The sequence below is a fragment of the Kwoniella botswanensis genome, chromosome 2 (assembly GCF_036426115.1).
Source record: "Kwoniella botswanensis chromosome 2, complete sequence".
Classification (NCBI taxonomy): Eukaryota; Fungi; Basidiomycota; class Tremellomycetes; order Tremellales; family Cryptococcaceae; genus Kwoniella; species Kwoniella botswanensis.
The window spans coordinates 1,473,949-1,495,854 of NC_088600.1; the positions used below are offsets into that span (position 1 = coordinate 1,473,949).

The 21,906-nt window shown below is 44.8% G+C and overlaps 7 protein-coding genes across 7 annotated transcripts; 3 read left to right on the top strand and 4 right to left on the bottom strand.

The window, feature by feature from the left end:
* Positions 1-327: 327 nt before the first annotated feature.
* Positions 328-4,596, bottom strand: L199_007446 (uncharacterized protein; the record flags this gene model as incomplete). Its single annotated transcript, XM_064893135.1, has 19 exons — positions 328-479; positions 549-659; positions 733-884; positions 955-1,064; positions 1,153-1,242; positions 1,323-1,471; positions 1,534-1,885; positions 1,944-2,069; positions 2,128-2,306; positions 2,363-2,554; positions 2,616-2,836; positions 2,909-3,045; positions 3,100-3,181; positions 3,253-3,508; positions 3,625-3,794; positions 3,863-4,041; positions 4,122-4,205; positions 4,273-4,395; positions 4,516-4,596. The coding sequence occupies 19 exons, from the start codon at positions 4,594-4,596 to the stop codon at positions 328-330; spliced, it is 2,946 nt and encodes a 981-aa protein (XP_064749207.1).
* An 863-nt stretch (positions 4,597-5,459) lies between these two features.
* L199_007447 (uncharacterized protein) lies at positions 5,460-7,373 on the top strand (the record flags this gene model as incomplete). Its single annotated transcript, XM_064893136.1, has 6 exons — positions 5,460-5,582; positions 5,634-5,741; positions 5,809-5,907; positions 5,968-6,850; positions 6,981-7,252; positions 7,338-7,373. 6 exons carry the CDS (start codon positions 5,460-5,462, stop codon positions 7,371-7,373), a joined length of 1,521 nt encoding a protein of 506 aa, XP_064749208.1.
* Positions 7,374-7,887: 514 nt separating this feature from the next.
* L199_007448 (uncharacterized protein) lies at positions 7,888-9,438 on the bottom strand (the record flags this gene model as incomplete). Its single annotated transcript, XM_064893137.1, has 5 exons — positions 7,888-8,354; positions 8,538-8,733; positions 8,898-9,080; positions 9,198-9,311; positions 9,403-9,438. 5 exons carry the CDS (start codon positions 9,436-9,438, stop codon positions 7,888-7,890), a joined length of 996 nt encoding a protein of 331 aa, XP_064749209.1.
* A 539-nt stretch (positions 9,439-9,977) lies between these two features.
* On the bottom strand, positions 9,978-12,082 carry L199_007449 (uncharacterized protein; the record flags this gene model as incomplete). Its single annotated transcript, XM_064893138.1, has 12 exons — positions 9,978-10,051; positions 10,117-10,141; positions 10,224-10,523; positions 10,605-10,663; positions 10,736-10,849; positions 10,921-10,972; positions 11,045-11,102; positions 11,194-11,434; positions 11,532-11,651; positions 11,711-11,765; positions 11,833-11,925; positions 12,029-12,082. The coding sequence occupies 12 exons, from the start codon at positions 12,080-12,082 to the stop codon at positions 9,978-9,980; spliced, it is 1,245 nt and encodes a 414-aa protein (XP_064749210.1).
* Positions 12,083-13,700: 1,618 nt separating this feature from the next.
* On the top strand, positions 13,701-15,875 carry L199_007450 (uncharacterized protein; the record flags this gene model as incomplete). The annotated part of the gene is made up of 8 exons (XM_064893139.1): positions 13,701-13,865; positions 13,949-14,032; positions 14,119-14,330; positions 14,435-14,919; positions 14,981-15,009; positions 15,085-15,424; positions 15,502-15,747; positions 15,823-15,875. The coding sequence occupies 8 exons, from the start codon at positions 13,701-13,703 to the stop codon at positions 15,873-15,875; spliced, it is 1,614 nt and encodes a 537-aa protein (XP_064749211.1).
* Positions 15,876-16,360: 485 nt separating this feature from the next.
* L199_007451 (uncharacterized protein) lies at positions 16,361-17,498 on the top strand (the record flags this gene model as incomplete). The annotated part of the gene is made up of 2 exons (XM_064893140.1): positions 16,361-16,366; positions 16,434-17,498. The coding sequence occupies 2 exons, from the start codon at positions 16,361-16,363 to the stop codon at positions 17,496-17,498; spliced, it is 1,071 nt and encodes a 356-aa protein (XP_064749212.1).
* A 174-nt stretch (positions 17,499-17,672) lies between these two features.
* On the bottom strand, positions 17,673-21,358 carry L199_007452 (uncharacterized protein; the record flags this gene model as incomplete). The annotated part of the gene is made up of 9 exons (XM_064893141.1): positions 17,673-17,843; positions 17,913-19,358; positions 19,420-19,650; positions 19,712-20,028; positions 20,094-20,374; positions 20,448-20,704; positions 20,774-21,098; positions 21,164-21,233; positions 21,301-21,358. The coding sequence occupies 9 exons, from the start codon at positions 21,356-21,358 to the stop codon at positions 17,673-17,675; spliced, it is 3,156 nt and encodes a 1,051-aa protein (XP_064749213.1).
* Between the last annotated feature and the right edge of the window lie 548 nt (positions 21,359-21,906).

Genomic DNA, 21,906 nt, shown 5'->3' on the forward strand with positions numbered 1-21,906 from the left:
CGTATATGTAACAGTAAATTATACCTAGCATCTTCTCATTTATACCATATATATCCCACGTGAAGGCGTAGATCAAATGACCACTCAGATTATCATCCTAATCATGAACTTTGTATGACGGGAAAAGCTTTACTGAATGCATGAATGTTATAAATGGAAATCATGATGTGGTCAACGTACAATACAAATGTTGCCATGCGTATGGATGGTGATAATGAAGTTTGATGATTATGCTTTATACTTTACAAATGATATATATGATTGTCACTTGAGCCCAAAATGATGCAAATGGAAATGGACATGGATCGATAGATGAACGTGTTGCTGTTATCTTCCCCTACCTCTTCCTTTCCCTCTCCCTCTCGCCCTACCACTTCCTCTTCCTCCTCGACCACTGCCACCACCTGCACTTGGCCCACCAAGTCCATCATTAGGACACGAGTTGGACCAGTGACCCGCTTCACCGCACTTGAAGCATTCTGCGATGCATTGCAAAATCAGCTACGCCCTCTTTTCCTCAAGGCTGCAAAAACAGCTGAATCACGTACCTCCTGTTTGTCCACCTGATCTAGCACCACCGCCACCACCAAAGCCCCTCGAAGTCGATTCGTTTGGACAGGCATTTGACCAATGACCTACTTGACCACATTTGAAGCATTCTGAAATCGTCTAAAATCATTAGCACATCCCATATGCAAAAGTTCACTTGGTTCAAGGATATGTAGCACTTACCACCACTGACTCCAACACCACCACCGCCTCCTCTAGCATTGTTCCTTGAATTACCATAATTACTCGGGCCACTTGTTCCTCCAGCGGTAGTTTCATCTTCATCAGCCCATTGAAAGAATTTACAACTTGCTTTCGGGTTATTAGGACATGCCCTATCGTGATGGACAAAATCGTTAGCTTGACTTGACCTTCATCAGCTTCTTAGGGCGGCGCACGACTTACCAGAACTGTCTACCTTTGTTAGGTCCCTCTTTGTTGACCGTACCGAATCTAGCTTCGAGATCGCAATTGCATCGTACATCCTCATCGTTCCCTCTATTATCATTCCGGCTCTATGAAAGAGATACTGAAGTCAGCGGATGTATTTGCCTCCTAGCTTGAATTAGATGATGATGTGATTATCATCACAGAAACACTTACCGAAGGCCTTTGCCTCTTCACGGGAGGTTGTCCTCTCGCAGAAGATGCACCACCGGAGTTCGAGGCGTTACCACCTTCGTCCGCCCATTCCTACAGAGAGAACATCCTCAGCGCATGAGCAACCAGTCTCCCTCTCTCACTAGGTGCTCATGCGGAATAATAATACTAACGAAATATCCACACTGTTCATTTTGAGATTTTGAGCAAGTCCAGAACTGTCTTCCTACATGGGGCGAATCTGCTTTCTGGACTGTTCGAGAGACAGCCGGTAGATCGCATTCACAAGTCTTGATGCCGTTATCGTGCTCGTTACCATCATCTATTAACAGAAACCCATCAGTTCTCGCTATCTTGATGAACGAAGGGTTGATTTGTACTGACCATTACCGTAATTTCTCTTTCTCGTCGTACCCCTGTTCCCAGTACCACCACCTCTTGATCCCGTTCCTGCCCTTGTACCCGTGCCTCTCGTCAAAGTACCTCTACTTCCCCTTGCAGATCCTGAAGCTCTAGTCCGACCACCTCCTCTGGGTGGGCCTCCATCTTCACCGTCATCGTCGTCATCCTCCTCATTGCCACCACCTCCTCTTTGGGGTGCACCTCCAGCTCCACCTCCTCTACCGCCCCTTCCACCTCTCGCACCTCTTGCACCACCTCGCCCTCTCCTCGCTTGAGTAGCAGCTCTTAAGGCTTCTTGAGCCTCTCCTTGTCCGTGAAGATAATCGATGACGCTCTGTACCTCAAGGATCAGTTTTCGAACACTATAGCTCAGATGAGATGGTGCAACTCACCTCTATAACGATCTCAAAATCCCTTTTCGCTTTGATAAAAACCTCCTTGTATTCATCAATAGTCTGATCCAGTATCTCTCTCTTCACTTTAGCTCCATCACACACAAGTTGCATACGATGTTCGGTCTATCTCAACCATAGTCAGCACTGTCCCACCGGAAGAGGAATGATGGATATCACTCACCTCTCGACGCAAGTGAGGTTTACTCAAAGATCTATCGAAATCAATCTTGTTATAACCTTCTATGAGGCCTACACCAAGTTGAGAAGGAACGAGGTATTTGGTCTTTTGTTCTTGCTTTTCTAGCACATATTGCCTTTCGATGATTTTGGCAATATGTTCAGCAATAGTAGCATCGGTACCTATAAGCCAACATCAGCTACTGCACTCCTTCGACAAATGGTCATTGATAGCTCACCAATCCCATTCTTATCCATCAATCCTACTAGATCAGCTTCTGTGAGCAGATTAGGTCTAGAAGTACTGCCTTCTTTGAGTTCGATCACGGAAGGAGTAAACTGTTCGCCTTCTTGGAAATCTGGCAGAGCGGAATCGGACCATTTATCATATGGATATACTTCCAGATAATTCCTCTGAGTGATGACCAGACCTGAACGATAATGTATGTAAGCTTAGACTCCTGAAATGTTATGGACGCAGAATCAGCTTACCACTCGTATGGAAAAATTCATCTGCAATGTTGATTTCGACCGTTGTAGTCTTTCCTTCAGCATTCTTAGAACACGAAGCTAAGAATCTTCGAGTGACCAACTCGAATACCCTTCTTTCATCACCTTCTAGATTGCCTGCGTGAGCGGTAGGATGGATAGGTGGATGTGCTTTATCGTTCTTTTTACCATTCCTCGGACGTTGATATTCCCCATTCAATAATCTAAAATTGGATTCACGAGTCAGCTTCATGTTGAATTAGATTCGATTATATTATGAATAGGTTTGAGCTCACCTTGAGGCATATTGTCCCCACTGATTATCATATGTCTGCTTCTGAATCAAACTATTGAAGTCGAATGCGCGATCGTATTGGTCCGTCTCGGTACGAGGGTAACTCAGAATACCTTTTTGATAGAGCTTTTCAGCGATCTGTCAATGAACGATTAGCTAAAGCTAGGACGTCATTAGACGATGACTACGCACGTCCAGTACACGTTTGGGTGCCATTCTCAGTAATCTCGAACCTGATTGTTGCAGTTCGACAGTAGTGAGCGGAAGTGGTTTCCTACGCTACAATTCAGCTTGATTCCTACCTTCCAAAGTGAGTGGCCCAGTGATGAGAACCTAATAACTCACCATTTCGTAGTAGGTTTAGTTTCCACCTTCAACACCCGAGCTTCTGGGTTGATCGCACATTGTTCATAAAGTATAGCAGCGATATCCATATCAAAAAGGTGATTTCGTCTCCATTTGAATTCTACCGTTCTTACTTCCTCATCTTCATCTGTTCTTTCTATACCGACGTAGATATACCAAAAAGTCTCAGGAACAAAGGATTGGACTCGGTTGTACTGGTCGACCACAAATCCGAGAGTAGGGAATTGACATGGACCTATATGAAAGAACATAAGAAAATGATTCAACCAGATATTCCAGTTCCAGTCTCAATGAACACCAGTCATGAGGTGAAAGATAAGAAGGAAGCAAAGAAGATCAAACTGAACATACCATAACTGACTAATTGTTCCGCCAATTCAGGTATCCTGACCTGCAGACCCATCGTCATGAACCTGGTGAACACTGCACCTATCCTGAGATCTAGTGCCATTCTAGCTTCTACAGCATCAGCTTGACGTTGATCTAGATCATCCGCTTCTCTAGCAGCTTTATGAATTTGCCTAATATTCCATATCAAGTAAGCTTCAATTTATCATGCATTCAAAAAGTCGAGAATGAGGTAGCTCACGCAGCTATGATCGCACTGAACCTTGCTCTTTTCACTATGATATTTCGATTGACCTTCCGACATACAGTAGCTACTTCTGATCCTATATGTTCACCTTCTCGATCGCAATCCGTCCATATCATCAACATGTCGGCATGACGAGCTTCATTGATAAGATTCTGTTCGACTTTCTTGAGGTCCTGTGGATTTAATGAATGTCCAATGTTAGATATACGATGTTGGGCAGAACATCGAAGTAATTATATAGCTGAAGTCATACCTTGCTGACGGTAGTTAGGATAGGAGCATCAAATAGGGTGAATGGATCACAGGAATGCCATTTACGATGATCATCGTCAAAGTCCTGAATAGATCATCAGCTAATTTACTCGTTAGACCATATGACAATCGAGGCTTATGATAGAACTCACAGAGTTCATAAGATGGCCTAAGACAGCTGTGACGGTAAATGCTGTGCCTCTTCCTCTACCAAGGGGCGGAGGAAGATTATAATCGAAATCATAATTTCGGATATATTGGTGAGGGCTATTCCTCTGTGACAGGCGAGAGCAGGTCAGTGTACTTGACCGTATTTACACTGGACATCCGCTTGCTCGACAGCATGTGGAATGCAGGGTGTCTTGCATTCAGTTGTCATGTATGAGGTGACTCACAGTATCCCATCTTCCTCCCGACAGAATCTCCGTAATACTCTTGGCTATACTCGGCTTCTCAGCTACGCAAAGTACTTTCATTTCTCCAAAGGATACTCCATCACCTCCACCTGAAGTATCTCAGAGGTTTGTCGGGGGTTATTTCTAATAGCTTGCAGTGATGGTGTGATGTGGTGGATGAGAGTAAAGATGAGATTTGAGGATGATGACGCGAGGGAAGGAAGGGAATGAGAACATTAGTAGAAGAGAGAGAGAACAGTCGCGCGCGTGTCAGGTTAGTCAACCGCTATCCATAACCATAACCATTTGCCACTTCAACATCGAACTTCAGAGCTTATCACGGTTGACAAGCTTGCATAGAATGATATGAAGAGAGAAGATGGACATCTTCGCGTGCATTTCCAACACCATCCCAAACAGGTAAAGAGGTGGTGATCAGCGGTGATATTTCCATTTCCCCCTCTTGTCGGATTGATTTCCGCTTTTTCTTGGAAATCATGCCACAGTCATTTTCCAATACCTTATCGCCATACAACCATTTTCCAACCTTCATTGTGTAGTCTTCTCGCTTTTCTCATGGTACATAAACAACCGCCAAGTGCACAAAACAACTCATCCCATCATTCATCTCTTCTTCTCTTATAGTTCTCTGATCCATTTTACAGAACGTTTTACCACTCTATACGTCAACCTACTGCCTAGCAATATCCTCTTGGTGGATTTGTTTCAATTTATCCCAGATCATCCCAAGGAATTTCAGGGTTCATTGAAGAACGAGTAAGGTACAGATCCCCCCCTTTGGTTGAAAAAAGTTTGAACCACTCTCGACTCACTCTGGCTAGGTGCACGTACCCATCTCACCATTTTCATTCGACCAGCCAAATACCAACTTTTCATACTCTTAACCCTTTTACAATTTACCCAACAAAATCAACCTTTCATCGATGCCCTCTTTGAGCTCGACCAGATCAATCTTCTCAACCCTCAGATCAGTCTCAAAACCTATTCAACCAGTAGTATCAAGGAACATCAGGATGTCTTCTTCAGTACCCGTACCAAAAGACTTCGTGAGTCAGCTCCTGATACCCATAAACCGATCGCGCTGACCCGTGGACCAGAACTCATGTCTCTACCAATCTTTGGCGGAGGCTGATCCAGAGGTCAACAAGCTCATCGAGCAAGAGACCTGGAGACAGTTCTCTGGTTTGGAATTGATCGCTTCCGAGGTGAGCTCACTTCCACATTGACATCGGCTATCCCGATCGTAGCTCTGACGCGATTTTTGCCCAATAGAACTTGACTTCCCTCGCTGTCATGGAAGCCAACGGTTCCATCTTCACCAACAAGTACTCTGAAGGTCTCCCCGGTGCTAGATACTACGGTGGTAACGAAGTGAGCTAAAGATCGAGATAATCTGCAATAAATGCTGATGATCATGCGATAATCGTGTAGTACACTGATATCCTCGAAAACCTCACCCGAGAAAGAGCTTTGAAAGCTTTCAACCTCGATCCCAAGGTATGGGGTGTCAACGTTCAACCCTACTCCGGTTCCACTGCCAACTTTGCCGCTTTCACCGCATTGATCAACCCTCAAGATCGAATCATGGGTCTTGGTCTTCCCGATGGTGGTCACTTGACTCACGGTTATTACACCGCCAAGAAGAAGATCACCGCTTCTTCCGTCTACTTCCAATCATTCCCTTACCGAGTTGACCCAAAGACCGGTATCATTGATTACCCTCAATTGGAGACCAACGCCAACTTGTTCAAACCTAGATTAGTCGTCTGCGGTGGTTCCGCTTACCCTAGAGATTGGGATTATCAACGATTGAGGAAGATCGCCGATGGTCAAGGTGCATACTTGTTATCTGATATGGCTCACATCTCAGGTTTGGTAGCTGCTGCCGAACAGAACTCTCCCTTCGAATACTGTGATGTAGTTACCACCACCACCCACAAGACCCTCAGAGGTCCTCGAGCAGGTTTGATCTTCTTCCGAAAGGACAAGGAAGCCGATCTCGAAGCACGAGTCAACGCCGCTGTCTTCCCAGCTTGTCAAGGTGGTCCCCACAACAACACCATCGCCGGTATTGCCGTCGCCCTCAAGCAAGCTGCCGCTCCTGAATTCAAGCAATACGCTAAACAAGTTAGAGCCAACGCCGCTGCCATGGCTGCCGTCCTCTTCAAGCACGGTTACAGACTCCAGACTGATGGTACCGAGAACCACTTGATCCTTTGGGATCTCAGACCAATTGGTTTGACCGGTTCAAAGGTTGAGAAGATCTGTGATGCCGCTCATATCACCTTGAACAAGAACGCCGTGGCTGGTGATAGTGAGTGCAACTATCTCTCATACGCACACAACGTCTACCTATTTATATGTCAAACTACCACCTCTTTCGATGTCCTCTAATTATCTGTTCAAACGTACTAAGATACTAACTATTTTACCTTTCCATCTAGCCTCCGCCCTTGTCCCCGGTGGTGTCCGAATCGGTACATCCGCTCTTACCTCCCGATCAATGGTTGAATCCGATGTTGAGAAGGTTGCCGAATTCTTACATCGAGTTGTTCAAATCGCCTTGAAGACCCAAGAAGAAGCCGGATCCAAATTATTGAAAGATTTCGTCAAGGCTTACGAGGGTCAAGGTGAAGCCTCCAAATTGATCGTCGAGTTGAAGAAGGATGTCATGAAATTCGCTACTTCTTTCCCTCTTCCTGGTGTCCCTGATACCGTGAGTTTATATGACCATTGGCTGCTCCTCACACGGTGACAATAAGTGATATGTATGCTGATCCTTGATTTATTTGGTGATATAGACCAAGATCGTCCGACCCGAAGGTGTCGATCTTTGAATGCAATGCAATCAAATGCACATAGAGTGAACGAGGATGGAGGATGTTTTGGGTACCTCAGGAAGGAGTTTGATCTCACATAAATACAGATGAATCATCTCATCATGTTTTCATCATTGTACAAAAACCAAAAACCACAAAAACGTCATGACATATGTTCATTCATCTGAAAAATTTTGTTGCTGGATCGACATCGAACAAGTCACATAAGACACAAGGTTAATTGCTATTTACTGATTGAAAATATATATGACTGATGACACTGAAGTAAAACGTTATCATTGAATATTATTCCTGAAGAATCAATATCGACATGGGGGAAGGTGAATACGACGGGACGAATTTCACCGTCAAAGATTACGACGGAATCGATATTCTTGAACAGAAGGGAAAAGACAAAGTGTGGAGGCGAGTACATAACCCATTGATTCTTTTCGGATTGTAAAGCAGCAGAAGGTAAGGAAGACGAAACCGAGACCACACCTGGACCAAAGTATGTCGCCTATTGCATCGACTAAGCGTGACCCCTAACAGCCACAGGTTTATACAACCCATCGATGTCCTTTATCTCATCCTCACTTAGACCAAGATTCATCCCTCTGATCAACTCGTCTAATCTCTCAGTCGACCTAACACCGACGATAGGAGCAGTGACCCAGGGTGATTGGCAAGACCAGCTAACGGCGACTTCCGCCATTGTACATCCTCGATTTTTGGAGATTTCTTCGATCTTGTCAATTATCAGCTTGTCGGAGGGTTGTTCACCCCTTCCATCTTTGGGTCTACCTGCTCCTCTGACAGTCGAGGCCATCTCTTCATAAGGTCGAGTCAAGATCCCACCTCCTATAGGCCCCCATGGTATTACGCCAATCCCGAAATGCTTCAGCATGGGCATCATCTCACGTTCTTCTTCTCGGTAGATGGCGTTGTGTTGATTTTGCATCGAGATGAATGGTGTAAGTCGATTGTGAATTGCGTATTCTAGAGTAGATTATCAAGTAAGCAATAAACTTGAGTCACTAGCTTCATCCGTGTGCTATTTTTTATCATCAGACGAGAATTGAATGATATATGATGTGGAGTGAGAAGTTATAGGGGATAGAGAAGGAGAAGCAAGGAGATAGGGAGGAGATGAAAATGCGAGATCGCCACTGAATCACTCACGCTGCATCAATTGGAACTGCCATGCCCAACAACTACTCATTCCCACATATCTCACCCACCCTTTTTGCACTACGTCATGCAAAGCTTGCATGGTCTCTTCGAAGGGCGTTTCGGGGTCCCATCGGTGTACTTGAAGTAAGTCGACGTAGTCTAGTTGAAGTCTTTCAAGAGAGGCTTGAACGGAGGCGAAGATTCTCTAAAATAATAGAAATGCGTCAATCGTGGCCGGATCAGCTGGTGTCCCTTCCATACAGGATTCCAAGTCATCAAGGGTGGTGGAAAGGATATACTAAGATCCGGATATAGTGATGACGATGTTTTCTGAATTTGATGGAATTCATGCGATTTAACTCGACTCACCTTCCTATTCAATCCCTTCTGGTTAGTCCATCCAGCTGGACCTTTATCTTCCAGCTTCCCATCCGTTCCAAATACCTTGGTGAGAATCACCACGCTCTCTCGTGGGATCTGATGTTGTTTGAGGAATTTGCCAAGGATGATCTCGGATTCGCCTCCGGAGTAGACATTGGCTGTATCGAAGGTCTATGAGGAATCAACAATCAGCGATGATCTCCTTGATCGTCATAAAGCTGTTTCCGAACATGTTGTGTTTCATGGTACATATCCAGATAATGTGTTGAGGTGTTAAATCACACTCACATTAATTCCTTGATCATAAGCGTACTTCAGCTGTCTTATACCTTCTTCGTGATCGGGGATCATCCAATCTTGTCCTGAACCATATTGCATACATCCCAAGATGAGCTTAGAGACCTGCGAGGAAACCACCCATTTATATATACATAGTCAATAGAAGCTTCTCTTCTGACGTTAGTGGGTTAGGGATATGGATCGTATGACTTACCTTGAGACCGGATTTACCAAGGTTGACGTATTGCATCTGATGTTGAGGAGTTGCTTCTGACTTTGTGATAGAGGGTTATGCTTGCGTGAGCGTTAACTAGATATGAACCTTGCAGAAGAAGAGTAGAGTTATGATATATATGTCCAATCTGGAAGATATGTATATCGGTGGAGAAGCGATGAAGAAGGAATATGTGATCGAAATCAGTGTCTCACTCTCCCATCTTGCATTGTCCCGTGAATATGGGACGGTACGATCTCATTCCGTCATCAAGCATCATAGTGGTAAGATGACACTCGTACATCCAGTAGAAGATTCCCACGAAACATACATAGCAGAAGAGATGCACATGATCTGTTGGTTAACCATGAGAGGAATGTGAGATGAGATTACGTTGATCTATCTACGAACACGGTCCACGGGCCTTACGACGCCGATGACAACAATACACACGGCTGAATCCGAAAGTGGAGGTGGAGGTGATCCATGCTTCTATCGAACAAAGAAGATACAATCTACGTACCTACGAACCAACCCAATCTTAATGCATACAGTGTCATGCATTCTCATCAACATCAAGCCCGTGAGAAGTCCGTTCTCTGCACATCACTTAGTGGATATCCAGCTTTCGTTTGCTTCGATGGGATGCCTAGAACAGGTGGCATAAAAGTCAGCTTACTCAGTGGAGGTACGAAAAGAAGGTAAATCGCTTACCAAACGGTGTGGTCCAATTTTGCAACTATCACATTGATCAAAACAGTCGAAAATTAGTAACAAATCATCTTGAGATGAGATAAGAAGCTTATAGACAAAATTCTTACAGGTGTCAACCTCCTAGCTTTTCTTCCATCTTGATACACTCCCAGCTCATCATCCCCACCTTGAGGCCAAGGGGTATGATACCCCAATTCCCCCGGCGAGCCATCGCCCTTGGCTAGTGCTATCCTCAAATCATCCTCTTCGTCCCATTGTCCACCTTCTCTCAATAACGACATCAACGTCTGACTCGTCCTATGCTTATTGGGCGAAGCGGGATACTTGAATGGTGAGGTTGCGGGAGGTTGTCCGACCATAATTTGTTGAGGGTGGGCGGAGGTGTTGTAGTCCCTTGGGAGGTAGACCTGTCACGTCAATCAAGTCACAATTAGATGTCTTCCCACTTAATTGGGATGAATGAGACAGCATGCAGTTGGAAAACTTACCATGACTGAGATTATGTTCGCGAAAAAGTAAGATCCGAAACTCAACTGATGTAAAAGGTCTATACGATATCGTATTTCATTCATGAGCACAAGACTCGCTGGATCTGGGATGTCTGAGGAACGTTACTTACCAGCAGCGATATGATTGAGGTTGATCTTCATCTCTTTAGTCAGAGCATCTATTCCTAAAGTGAGGACACAGATAGTGAAGAGCGCCCTGAAGAAAGTCCGTACTTTGTTGGCTTCTTATACCGTACGTCGAGTGGGGCCGTCAGTTCCCGAGTCTTCGTAGGTACATCGGGCAAGTCAAGCTCACGGTGATAAAAGTGTAATCTCGATCTGACTTCTGGACCTGCACCCGATAATCTCTGATACCAATGACATATTCCATCAGCCACTCAATTTGCTTGCCATTGAGTTGCGAAACGATTAGCACCCACCACATCTTTGAGGAACCTTGGGAACTTGAATACCACAGTCGAAGCAGCCACGCAAACGCTAATCATGCCATACCAAATTAACAAGATGGGCGTTTAGAATATACGGTATATCGGGTTGTTCTGATGTGAGATGTTACTGCATAACTCACATAGCTTCAATGGCACCTCCAGCTACGAACATCCTACCCATCTGTGACTCCATACTTTCATACCCTATCCAGGCTGTGCATATGATAGCAATGGGAGTGATCATACTGATTCCTATCCATGTGAAGAAGAATGGAGAGCGGAACCAGCTTTTACCCGTTCGAGGACGATGCAGAGCCCGCATGAGATGATACCAGTACAAGCCTTCTTCGGCGTTGAGAGACACTTGTAGAGAGAATGAAGCTTTACGGATTGATAGTACAAACAAAGATTAGGAAAACCGACACTGGAGAGAGAAAGGGTACTCGAGTACTGCTCGATGGGCGCGTGAATGACTCACTGCAAACCCATATCGTCAAAGGTGTATTCAGAGCTTTATATTCCTCTGTATACATCTGAGTAGGTACTGGCATAGTACCCATCTGGGGTATGTACATCCATCCCAGGTGATATTTAACGTCTAAGTCCAAGGTTTTAGCTCAGGCAAAATCATTGTCTGGGCAACAAGATATCACTTACAAGCCCATCCTGCACCCCAAATTAACATCCCTATCTCACACATAAGGAGCATCCACTGTACCGACGGATGTCAGCTAACTCGTCGGAGTAGAGGAATCAGTATCGGATGGGAAAGTACTTACAGTGAGTAACGCTCTAAACCACTCTTTCTTCCTTGGTATCAGACATCTACACCCATCAAATTTGTACGCATGGTGCAAAGTGTACGCTAGGGCCTGTTCACGCAAGTCAGAATGTTTACTTTGATGAAAGGTAAAAAGGGTGATGATGGATTACATGCGACTGAGGAAGGCCGTACGGGCTTCTGAGCACACTCACAGTTCCGGATAATATACAGACTAAATTCGTATTGGTATCATTTATAGTTGACATCTCAGCTACAAGTTTCCTCCTATCGCCGGGATAAATGATACTTGATGAAGGACAAAGGGTCAAGATGCAGTGATACGTGTTGAGCCTGAATTGTAAGCTTCATTCACAAACTGGACAGGGCAAGATCAATGAGTTTAACGGAGTCACAGATCTAGTCAATACTCAATGTTTTTGATCACGAAAATGACTGGATCTCAACGATTCAACTTGATTGCATGTCAATGGGCTGTTGGCCACATTATAGTCCACACTTGTTAGTTGAATAGTGGTATGAACTCCTTTGTGAATTAATCTGGTATTCTACCGCCTTTGTGAACAAAGGATGTTCCATGAATATTAGATTGCCCCTTACAAAAATGCATCGCATCGCAGCCAAGGTCAAAGTCGGTCGTATATCTGTGACGTGGCTATACGAGAGCGATTGTAAAAGCTGATTACGGACGAAGTATTATTGATCAGGTTGATTTCCTATGTAAGTACTCGTGGGGCAAACCAAAGAAATACCAAGCTCAAGAGGTTCTGCCCGCCGATGCGGGGTGTAAATGAATCTGGAAGCTGCCGTGGGGACCTCGTGCTCACTCACTCATTCTGTCCATTTCGACCGAAACTTACCGTCCGTCCGATGAATCCCGTAAGCGTCCTGTATGATAGGTAATGGTTGTGAAGCTTGATTGATTTAATCCTGGATTTCGTTCTTCAATCACAAAATAGGTTTTAGACGGTAATTGTCAAGTTTGTGAACTGTAAACCAGTGGTAACGATATTTGACTATTGGGTTTTAAGTCGGTCTTTCCCAGCCAAAACGGTCCCTGAGCATGTGTTGCCTACGTTTCCGAAGTTTTTCCAGCTAAAAAGTCCTTCATATATGAAGCTTTTTCACTCATCTCATAAGATAGCTACGGCGGTGGAAATGGCATCATTGTCTTCAGCACACCTGTGTGATAAAGATCGCCCGAAATCATGCTCAATTGATGCCTGCAAAAGTGTTCAAAAGGCTGCTCTATACACTGGTTTAAGATTTCTTCTCAAAAACCTACCGGTTGTACCTTCCCGAACCGTAACCTGTCCTCCTTGCAATACATGTCAAACGTCCAATCCGAAGGTGACATTCGGTATTTTGAATGACGTCGAGCTGGGACTTCGCTTACGTTGGCTCCGCATTTGCTTTTTGACTAAGGATTTGGCTCCGCGCAGGTATCTTGCCATCTGTCTGTGGCGTCCGGCGGCTCCTTGCCTAAAGTCCATATCAGGGTAAAGGTAATACGAAGTTATTTATAATGGGGCCAAGGTAAAACCCTAGATTAAATTCTCACGCCTCCATATTTCCATCCTGCTCTTACCGCCGGCGCCTGGAAAAAAATCTCGAACGGGTGGATGACGCGAGATAGCTGAGTTCAAATGGTTGGAAATCAGATCATCAGGTCGGACCGTCTTCCCGTAAGCAAAAGGCATACTCGTACATACACAACCATGTTATAAGACAGAAGCCATCACTTGTTCTTCCCCTCTTTGCCCACATTTGCATCGAACCGTTATCTCCCTCAGAGCATATTCGAATTATAAAATAACGATTCAAACGGGTGCGATCATTTATCAATAGGACTCCATCACGACAACGATGTCAGGAAACAAAGTGGAAGATAAGCCTGAAGTCTCCCATGTGGAGGACGGCGACGAACCACTCAAACAGCAAGGTGCACATCATACTTCGAAACAAGTCAAACATGGTGATCATGCATTGAAATACCTAGGTGACGAGAGAGTAGAAGTCACTGAAGAGGATGTGAGTGTTCAATCTCACTTTTATAAATTGGTCGTAATCAGTAAACAACGCTGAGCTGATTGCCTTGATTATCGATCTTGCAGAACGTCAGGATCAGGCGAAAGACCGATAAGAGGATCTTAAGTATTTTGATCTGGGTTTATTTCCTACAAATTTTGGATAAGACTGTAAGTCCACCTTCCCCCGGCAAAAAGAGATACACACAATTTGTAAGCTTTAGCCAAGCTGATACACATTCTACTCGGTATTGTAGGTCCTCGGGTACGGTAACACCTTTGGAATGTCAAAAGATACTGGTCTAGTAGGCAACCAATATTCCGTATTGGGATCGATCAACGCGATTCTTCAATTGGCTTGGCAACCTTTTTCATCTTATTTGCTGGTCAAAGTGCCAGCTAGGATCCTGATGCCTGTCATGATCTTTGGTTGGGGTGCCGCTCAAGCTTGTATGGCAGCTGCACACAAGTGAGTGATGGTTACTTTTGTTGATTACCTAAGCTACCCTGGAGCTTCAACCCACTCTGATCTGGCTGAACTGTGTGCTGACCAAAGTTGTACTGTATCTCCAGCTTCTCTGGTCTGATGGCCTGTCGAGCTTTACTCGGTCTTTTCGAAGCAGGTTGTCTACCCTTATTCTCAATAATGACAGCTCAATGGTATCGACGATCCGAACAGCCCATCAGGGTCGCGGCATGGTACTCTACCAACGGTCTAGCTACGATCGTCGCAGCATTATTATCCTTTGGTCTGGGTCATATCGATTCTGAGAAAATCGCAGGATGGCAAGTCATCTTTATGGTTTGCGGAATAATCACCGTCCTATCTGCTCCTGTCGTATACTACTCTATCGACTCGGACGTTTCCACCGCTCGATTTTTCACTGAACAAGAGAAAGCTCAGTGCATAGAGCGATTGAGGGCGAACCAAACTGGAACAGGATCGAATGAATTCAAATGGTCTCACGCGTTAGAATTGGCATATGACATCAAATCTTGGATGTTCCTGGCTATGACTTTACTACTTAACGTCGGAGCATCGGTCACCACTTATTTCGGTATGTGATCTACAAATAACTCAGTACGATGTCCCTGTACTGATTTTCATTTCTTCTGCAGGTCCTTCATTACTGGGTCAATTTGGTTTCGTAAGTTCATCAGCTGACATCATTCATGCTTTCTGATTAGGATCAGATGCTAACATATCCTCTTGGTACGCATAGGACAAATACATAACTGCGTTGCTCAATATGCCATTCGGGTTCTTACAATTCCTAGCAATCTTAAGTGGATGTTATGCCGCCCAGAAATTCAAGATCAAATCTGCCGTTGTTGCAGTCTACGTCATACCCGTTATCGTTGGACTAGTCCTTCTTTACGTTGAAGGTACTGCATCCGTATTCAAGACCGCTCCAGCGATGGTGGGATATTACCTCTTGTCCTTCTTGTTTGGTGGTAATCCAATTATCGTCTCTTGGATGGTAGCCAACACTGCCGGACAGACTAAAAAGGCTCTGATCATGTCGATTTACAATGCTGGTTCGGCAGCCGGTAATATCATCGGTAAGTTTTACTATTCCCCAGCTGGACTTTCTCTAATTAGAGATGTGCTGTACTAATCATTCTTTTCGATATATCAGGTCCACTCTTATTCGAAGACAAAGATAAACCTCACTACATTCCTGGAATCAAGGCTGTACTCGGGATATTCTGTGCCCTTCTCGCGGTAATTGGATTCGAAGTTATAATCTTGTTCTTCCTCAACAAACAAAGACAGCGACAAAGAGTGGCAGTCGGTAAACCCAAGTATATCAAGGATACCTCCATGTCCAACAAATATCAAGCTTATGGAACAGACGATCCTGAAGGTGTATTAGGTCAGAATGGTTAGTACACCTATCTCATCGGTAGTCTGTCAACAAAAGTTGAATTGCTGATTGATTGTTTGGTTTGACAATCAGCTCTACTTGATATGACCGACTTCAAAAATGAGGAATTCGTATATGTGTATTAGAACATAAAGCATAGGCAATAAAGCATTGTGTATACTCGAGACGAGTGTCAAGGATACACATAGGAAGGTGTAAGAAGTTAAGGCATACAGGATTATAGATTGTAGACCGATAGAATTAGGTAGTACCAGATATCAGGCAGTATGAAGTCATATATCTCCAAAGGAAAGCTTTGATTTCCTCCATCTCTAGGCCAAGGTATTCTTCAGCAGACAACAGTTCGATCTTTCCCAAATGTCGCTTTCCTCACACACACACACACACACACACACACACACACACATACAAGACCCTGATGCACGGACCCACACTCTGGATCCCGTTCGGTGCCCAAGCACGGGGACCTTGATATTAGACAGACTACAGTATGGGTATCCTCCATCGTCTTGTTTGCTTTCTCATACACTCGTTCTAATCGATTCGAAACAGCGCAATAACACAAACAACTTTTTTATCATCAACAAGCGATTACCGCATATGCGAGATCATGCCAGTGAGTATCATCTCCACCACGGCGCTGCCATCAAGAGAGTTCAGCTGACCTTCGAGAACGACAAAAGCCCCACAAGTCTACAACGTCAGCTCCACCGCTTCCTCTCCCCACCGAGATCCTCTCACTTGTCTTCGCCTACCTTCTTGATACCGACCGAAAATCCCTCGCGCGATGCTGCAGAGTGTCCCACTCCATCTTCAGCATCGCCGCACCCATCTTATATCGACGAATCAGCATCTCCAATGTTCTTCGTAGGGATTCCAGAGTCGATCATTCCACTGACCGCTACACAGCTGCCGGGAAAGAAAAGACCAACACTCGAAAGAAGAAGCTCCTTAGGAATGCCGAAGTGGTGACTTTCGATGATCATCATGCTACTTGGTGTGGTAACAAAACCTTCAAGTATCCCAAACTCAAGATCTTAGTCTTAAACTTGGCTCTTGTCGGATTAGGATCGGTGTTACATTCAAATGATATCTTGGAGAAACAATGTAGCTTGGTGAAATGCCTTGAACCCAAGAAGTTAGTATTGAACAATATGAGTCTCATCAATATTCAAACATTCGACATGTTTGGTGTCCCTCATAAACTCTTTGGTTTTATCGAAGAAATCACTCTTATCGCCCCGCTCCTTCCCGTCAAACCTCGAACGATCTACGGTGGATTCGCAACAATGCCCAAACTCAAGAAATTAGTCTGGATCTTCCGTACAGTCTCCCCAGGTCCCAGATGGGTTCCAGGAATTCATGATTTGTTAGGGGAGAGACAGATGTCAAAACTCGATAGAGACTTACAAGCATTAGCAAGTTTCATGAAGGGGATCCCGGTGGACGTCCCTACCTTTATCGTCAACTCAGGTTCAATGCATCATAGATATGTTGGTGAGGATACATGGAATGAAAGAAGAATTCAAGATAATTTCGCAAACAAGCTTAAACAGGCCATGATCGCGGAGAAACTCGACGACTGGGGACATCGAAATGAAGCCAATCAGTTGGGAATCGAAGAGAGAAGAAATATCGCCATCGGAAAGGCTGACTCAATCAAAATATTGACGATGAAAGAATACCTTGAAAATCACGACTGGACGGGAGAATTCGACTACAGGGAAGCGAAACTTTGGCTCGCCTAGAAGGGGGGCATCATATGTATAAAATCAGAATCGAGATAGAGTCAGTAGATGGCGAGGTAGAATTTAGTCCATGTCCAAGCAATTTCATGCATCGATTTATATATGTAATAATTACAACTTTGTTATTTATTCCCAATTACATACTACAAAAAGCTTCTGCTTCAACTATATCGACTACTGTAAGAAACCAGAAGATTTCCATTGTTTGACCCATAACGCTACGATATCGGAATCGATAGCCTTGACCTCTTGTTTCATCGTAGGTGAAGAAGCTTCGACTTTTTCAACTTTGAATTCCATGTGAGGTCTTTCGGTCTTGTTACCAATTCGATTCTGGTAGAAGTTCTATTAAACAATTGGAGGAAGATAGTCAGCATGGTACAGGATACTCTGAAAGATGGTTTGATGACTTACCAATAGTTTGTAAGTTGGATTGGCGGTAACATCCGAATTCGACTTCGCCAAGTCCTCCAGCCAAGTGTACCTATCAACTGTCTCGAACTTCAATCCACCTTTCTTCAATCCCTCTAATATATCACTCCAGCTTGCCAGATGGGCATTGAGCACATGATAGACATTACCCGAGGATGGCTGAGCGGTGTGCAAGTTGTTCAAAACGATTTCAGAGATTGTTTGCCCAGCTTGATCAACAGGTAACCAAGATGGTTTCTCTTCTAAGAACGGTAAAGTTCCAGTGGTATTGGCTGATCTGAACATTAATGGCCAAGCTTCAGTTTCGTTCCACACTCCGTTCTCTTTGTCCCCAGCTAATTGACCGATCCTCAGTACTCCGACCCTGCCCTGAGTCTCTTTTGATGCTCGTTCCATGATCTTCTCTACTACCCATTTAGATCGTCCGTATCCCATTCCTCCGGCGGTGACAGGTGAATCGGAGAAATCTTCGTTAACGATTGGATCAGGTCGACCTTGTACTGTTCCTACCGAGGAAGAGAAGAAGAAAGCCGGTTTGATCTTTTTGGGTGATTTCAAAGTCAAGTTAAGCAAGTTGACTGCTCCTCCGATATGTTCGTCGAATGAGTTGATCGATAATACGAAGTTGACTGGCCAAGCATTGTGAATGACAGCGGTAGATTGAAGTCTGAGTAATTCGTATTGTTCAGGTGCCAAACCGAGATCAGGCTTGTTGACATCAGAAGCGAACGAGATGATCTTCGACTGAGCTTCAGGTGAGAGCTTCCTCAATCTCTGAGATAAGGAATCTTGTACCCTCTTTAATGAATCTTCGTGGGATTTAGCTCGGGAGAGACAGATGACTTTGGCTACTTCCGGTCTTCTGACTAACTGATCTAAGATATGAGCACCCAGAGATCCAGTAGCACCAGTGAGGACGATAACTTCTCCTGAATGACCGTTGATCTGAGCATCGGCTGGACCAGTGGACGAAGTATCACCCTTGTACAGTTGAGAGGCATATCGATCGACCATCTCTAACATTGTCTTGTGGGCTACTTCAGGTGAGTTGGACGCATTTTGACCTGATTTGACGGAAAGGAGGTAATCGGCAAGAGCGGAGACGGATGGATGTTCATATACGATATTCTGACCGAGGTTGACGTTCTCACCGAGCTCCAGAGATTTCGTAATGACGTTTCGTACTCTGGTAGCTTGGAGCGAATCGACACCATAAGCGAAGAGATCGGTCGTTGGTGTAAGACCAGCAGAAGCTTTTTCACCAAGAGCAGTAAGGATAGTTTCAGTGAGGAAAGCTTCCATCTCAGGTTTACTAGAGATGTCCTTCTTGGGTTGACCGGTACCGTGCTCGAATCGCTCGTAAATGGCGTTGATGATATCACCGAATTTCTTGTAACAAGCTGGTCGGAGAATAGACATTTTGGTGGCCTAAGTGAACACTATCAGCCTATGCGGAATGAACTTAATGGCGGAAGAAAGAAGGACTTACGACAGGGATCTCAGTACCGTAAGGAAGGATATCAATCATCTCAGGAAGGATTCGAGAGTGTGTAGGGGCATTGGCATTGGCTTCAGCCACAACAGGCCAAATGGCATCGATGTATGCTTTTTTGTCTTTGGCAAGGTCTTTACCTTGTTCGGAAGGAAGGATCAAAGCACCGGTCTGGGGTCGAGCATCACCGAAGACGATACACTCAGCAATCAAAGGAGAATTACCTCGCTATGAGAAACATCGACATCAGCTCTAGTTACGTTTCTATCAATAGAGTCATATCACTCACGATGGCCAATTCGATAGGAACAGGGTTAGTCTTCTCCCCCAACGTCTGTGTGAGGGTATCATCCAATCGACCGATGTACTTGAACCAAGTCTTATGTTCTGGATGTTGCAGTACCAAATCTTTTGTACAGTATGCACCATCCTCTCTGTTACTCATGATCTTAGCTGGCCAACCATCTCTAACGACCACTTCGAACGTATCTGAGCCCTGAGGGATCAGTTCGAGGTATTTCTCAATTGGCCCTTCGGCTCTGAGCCAGTTCCATGCTTTGTCGTTGACGTAGTCCGCTCGTCGAGAAGTCATGAGAGCACCGGTTTCTACGAATGAACGAAGCATCAGCTTTGTTGGATCTCGCAGAGGGGCGAGAAAAAGGTAAACTTACCAGTTGTACCGTAGAAGGAAATGAGGTTCACGCCAGCCTGAACCAATCTATCACCTAGGTCATCCGGTACAGCAGCACCAGCGAAGGAAACAGCTTCAAAATTTGCCAATGTTTCTACGCCTTCTTCCGTCTCAGCGAGCAGTTTGAGGACATAAGGTACAGCGAAATGCTGTACGGGTGGGGTAGGGGAGTTCTTGATGGTTCGACAAATGTTAGCTGAAGTAAGAGGTAGATTCGGAGGCATGAGGGTGAATGTCTTTCCATGGTAAAAACATCGGAAACTACAATATCACTCAGATATATCAGTCGCCTATCGACATGAAAGACGATGATGTTGACGAATGGAAAACTTACATCGAGAAATGACCGAAACCGTGGAAAAGAGGTAGAGCTGAGAATCCAGTCTTGGGTAATGACTGAGCTGCATTCGCTATCAACCCGTAATGCGAGATGAACACTGGTTTTGGGAAACCTGTTGATCCAGATGAATGCAATACCACACAAGTTCTCTTGGCTTCTTGTTCTGGTGTAAGTCTAGCTGGGTATTGGGGAATCTTGGCATCCCGTACTCCGCCTGGACCCCAAAGTGGATACCTAGTTTCGGGCACAACCTGCATACGTTAAAACGATGATCAGTTTTCCGTAGCTTTTCCAAATTCAAAGGGTAGCAAGGCACTCACTTCCAGATTTATACCCTCCTGAGCCAAGTGAGCTTGTGCATCTTTCGCAGTTTGCTCGAATTTGGTCCCATATATCAGATGTGTACTCTTTGTGGTCTTGCACAAATGGGCTACGGCGGCTGTCGAGTTGTTGACCGACAGTAGTAAAGCTGTAAGACCGAGTTTGGCAAGTGCGATTTCCAATAGTGTTTCGTCGATAGCGGTGGAAGTGAGAACTGCAATGACCCTCTCGGGGGGTATTTCTCCCGAAGAGACGATCGGTTGGATGTTCAGCTGAGCGTAATGCGCCGCCAATCGATCTACTGCGCGGGCGATGTCCGAAAAGCTATTTTGGATAGTATGATCAGTACAAGTCTCCTCGTCATTACAGCCAGACGACAGAAGGCTCACGTGAGGGTCATCAACTTCTCGCCGAACTCAGCAGCACCAGTATGCACAGCGGGTACATCCCCTTGTTGCTCTACATAAATGGTCAGCGTGGTTGCTGGGTTTTCGAGACGCGCGAGATGAATAGAGATCTAACTTACCAGCCCTGAGGGCTATAAGCTCCGTTATTGATTGGGCATTGAATGATGGAGCAGGCATGATATCTATCTATCTCAATGTGTCACTGTCTAGCGTGATGTAAGATGTAATGTTGTAAAACAAGGACTTCTCGAAATGCTCTGTGACTTATGGTCATCACTATTTATTTGGTCAGCGGAAAGATCGGATCATCCGGTTAGATATTCGGCCTAGGTGGATAGGGTGGATCAAGTGGGTACTGTAGAAGTGGATTGCTATCCACTCAGCCACGTTATCGCAGTCGCTTATTTAAATAAGCTTGAAATGATATCCACCTAACATGTTTCTGCCCAAAGTGGAAATATTCAATGCTGGAATCGGTGACTTCACGTAAGACGATCCATGAGAACGCCTCGCAAACCCGGTCAAGTGGATATCACCTGTCTCCCCACCTCTCCTCTTAAAGGCAGCCTCTGCCAGCTTGAATGGGATTCATGGATAAAGTTCATGTGAACGAGGTCTTCGATCGGTAACTCACGCTGCGTGCTTTTCTTCCCTGCATCCGCCGGCTCGACTCAGTGAACATGTGTTATTTTTGTATCTTCCAAGACTTTTCTCTCTATTCATGC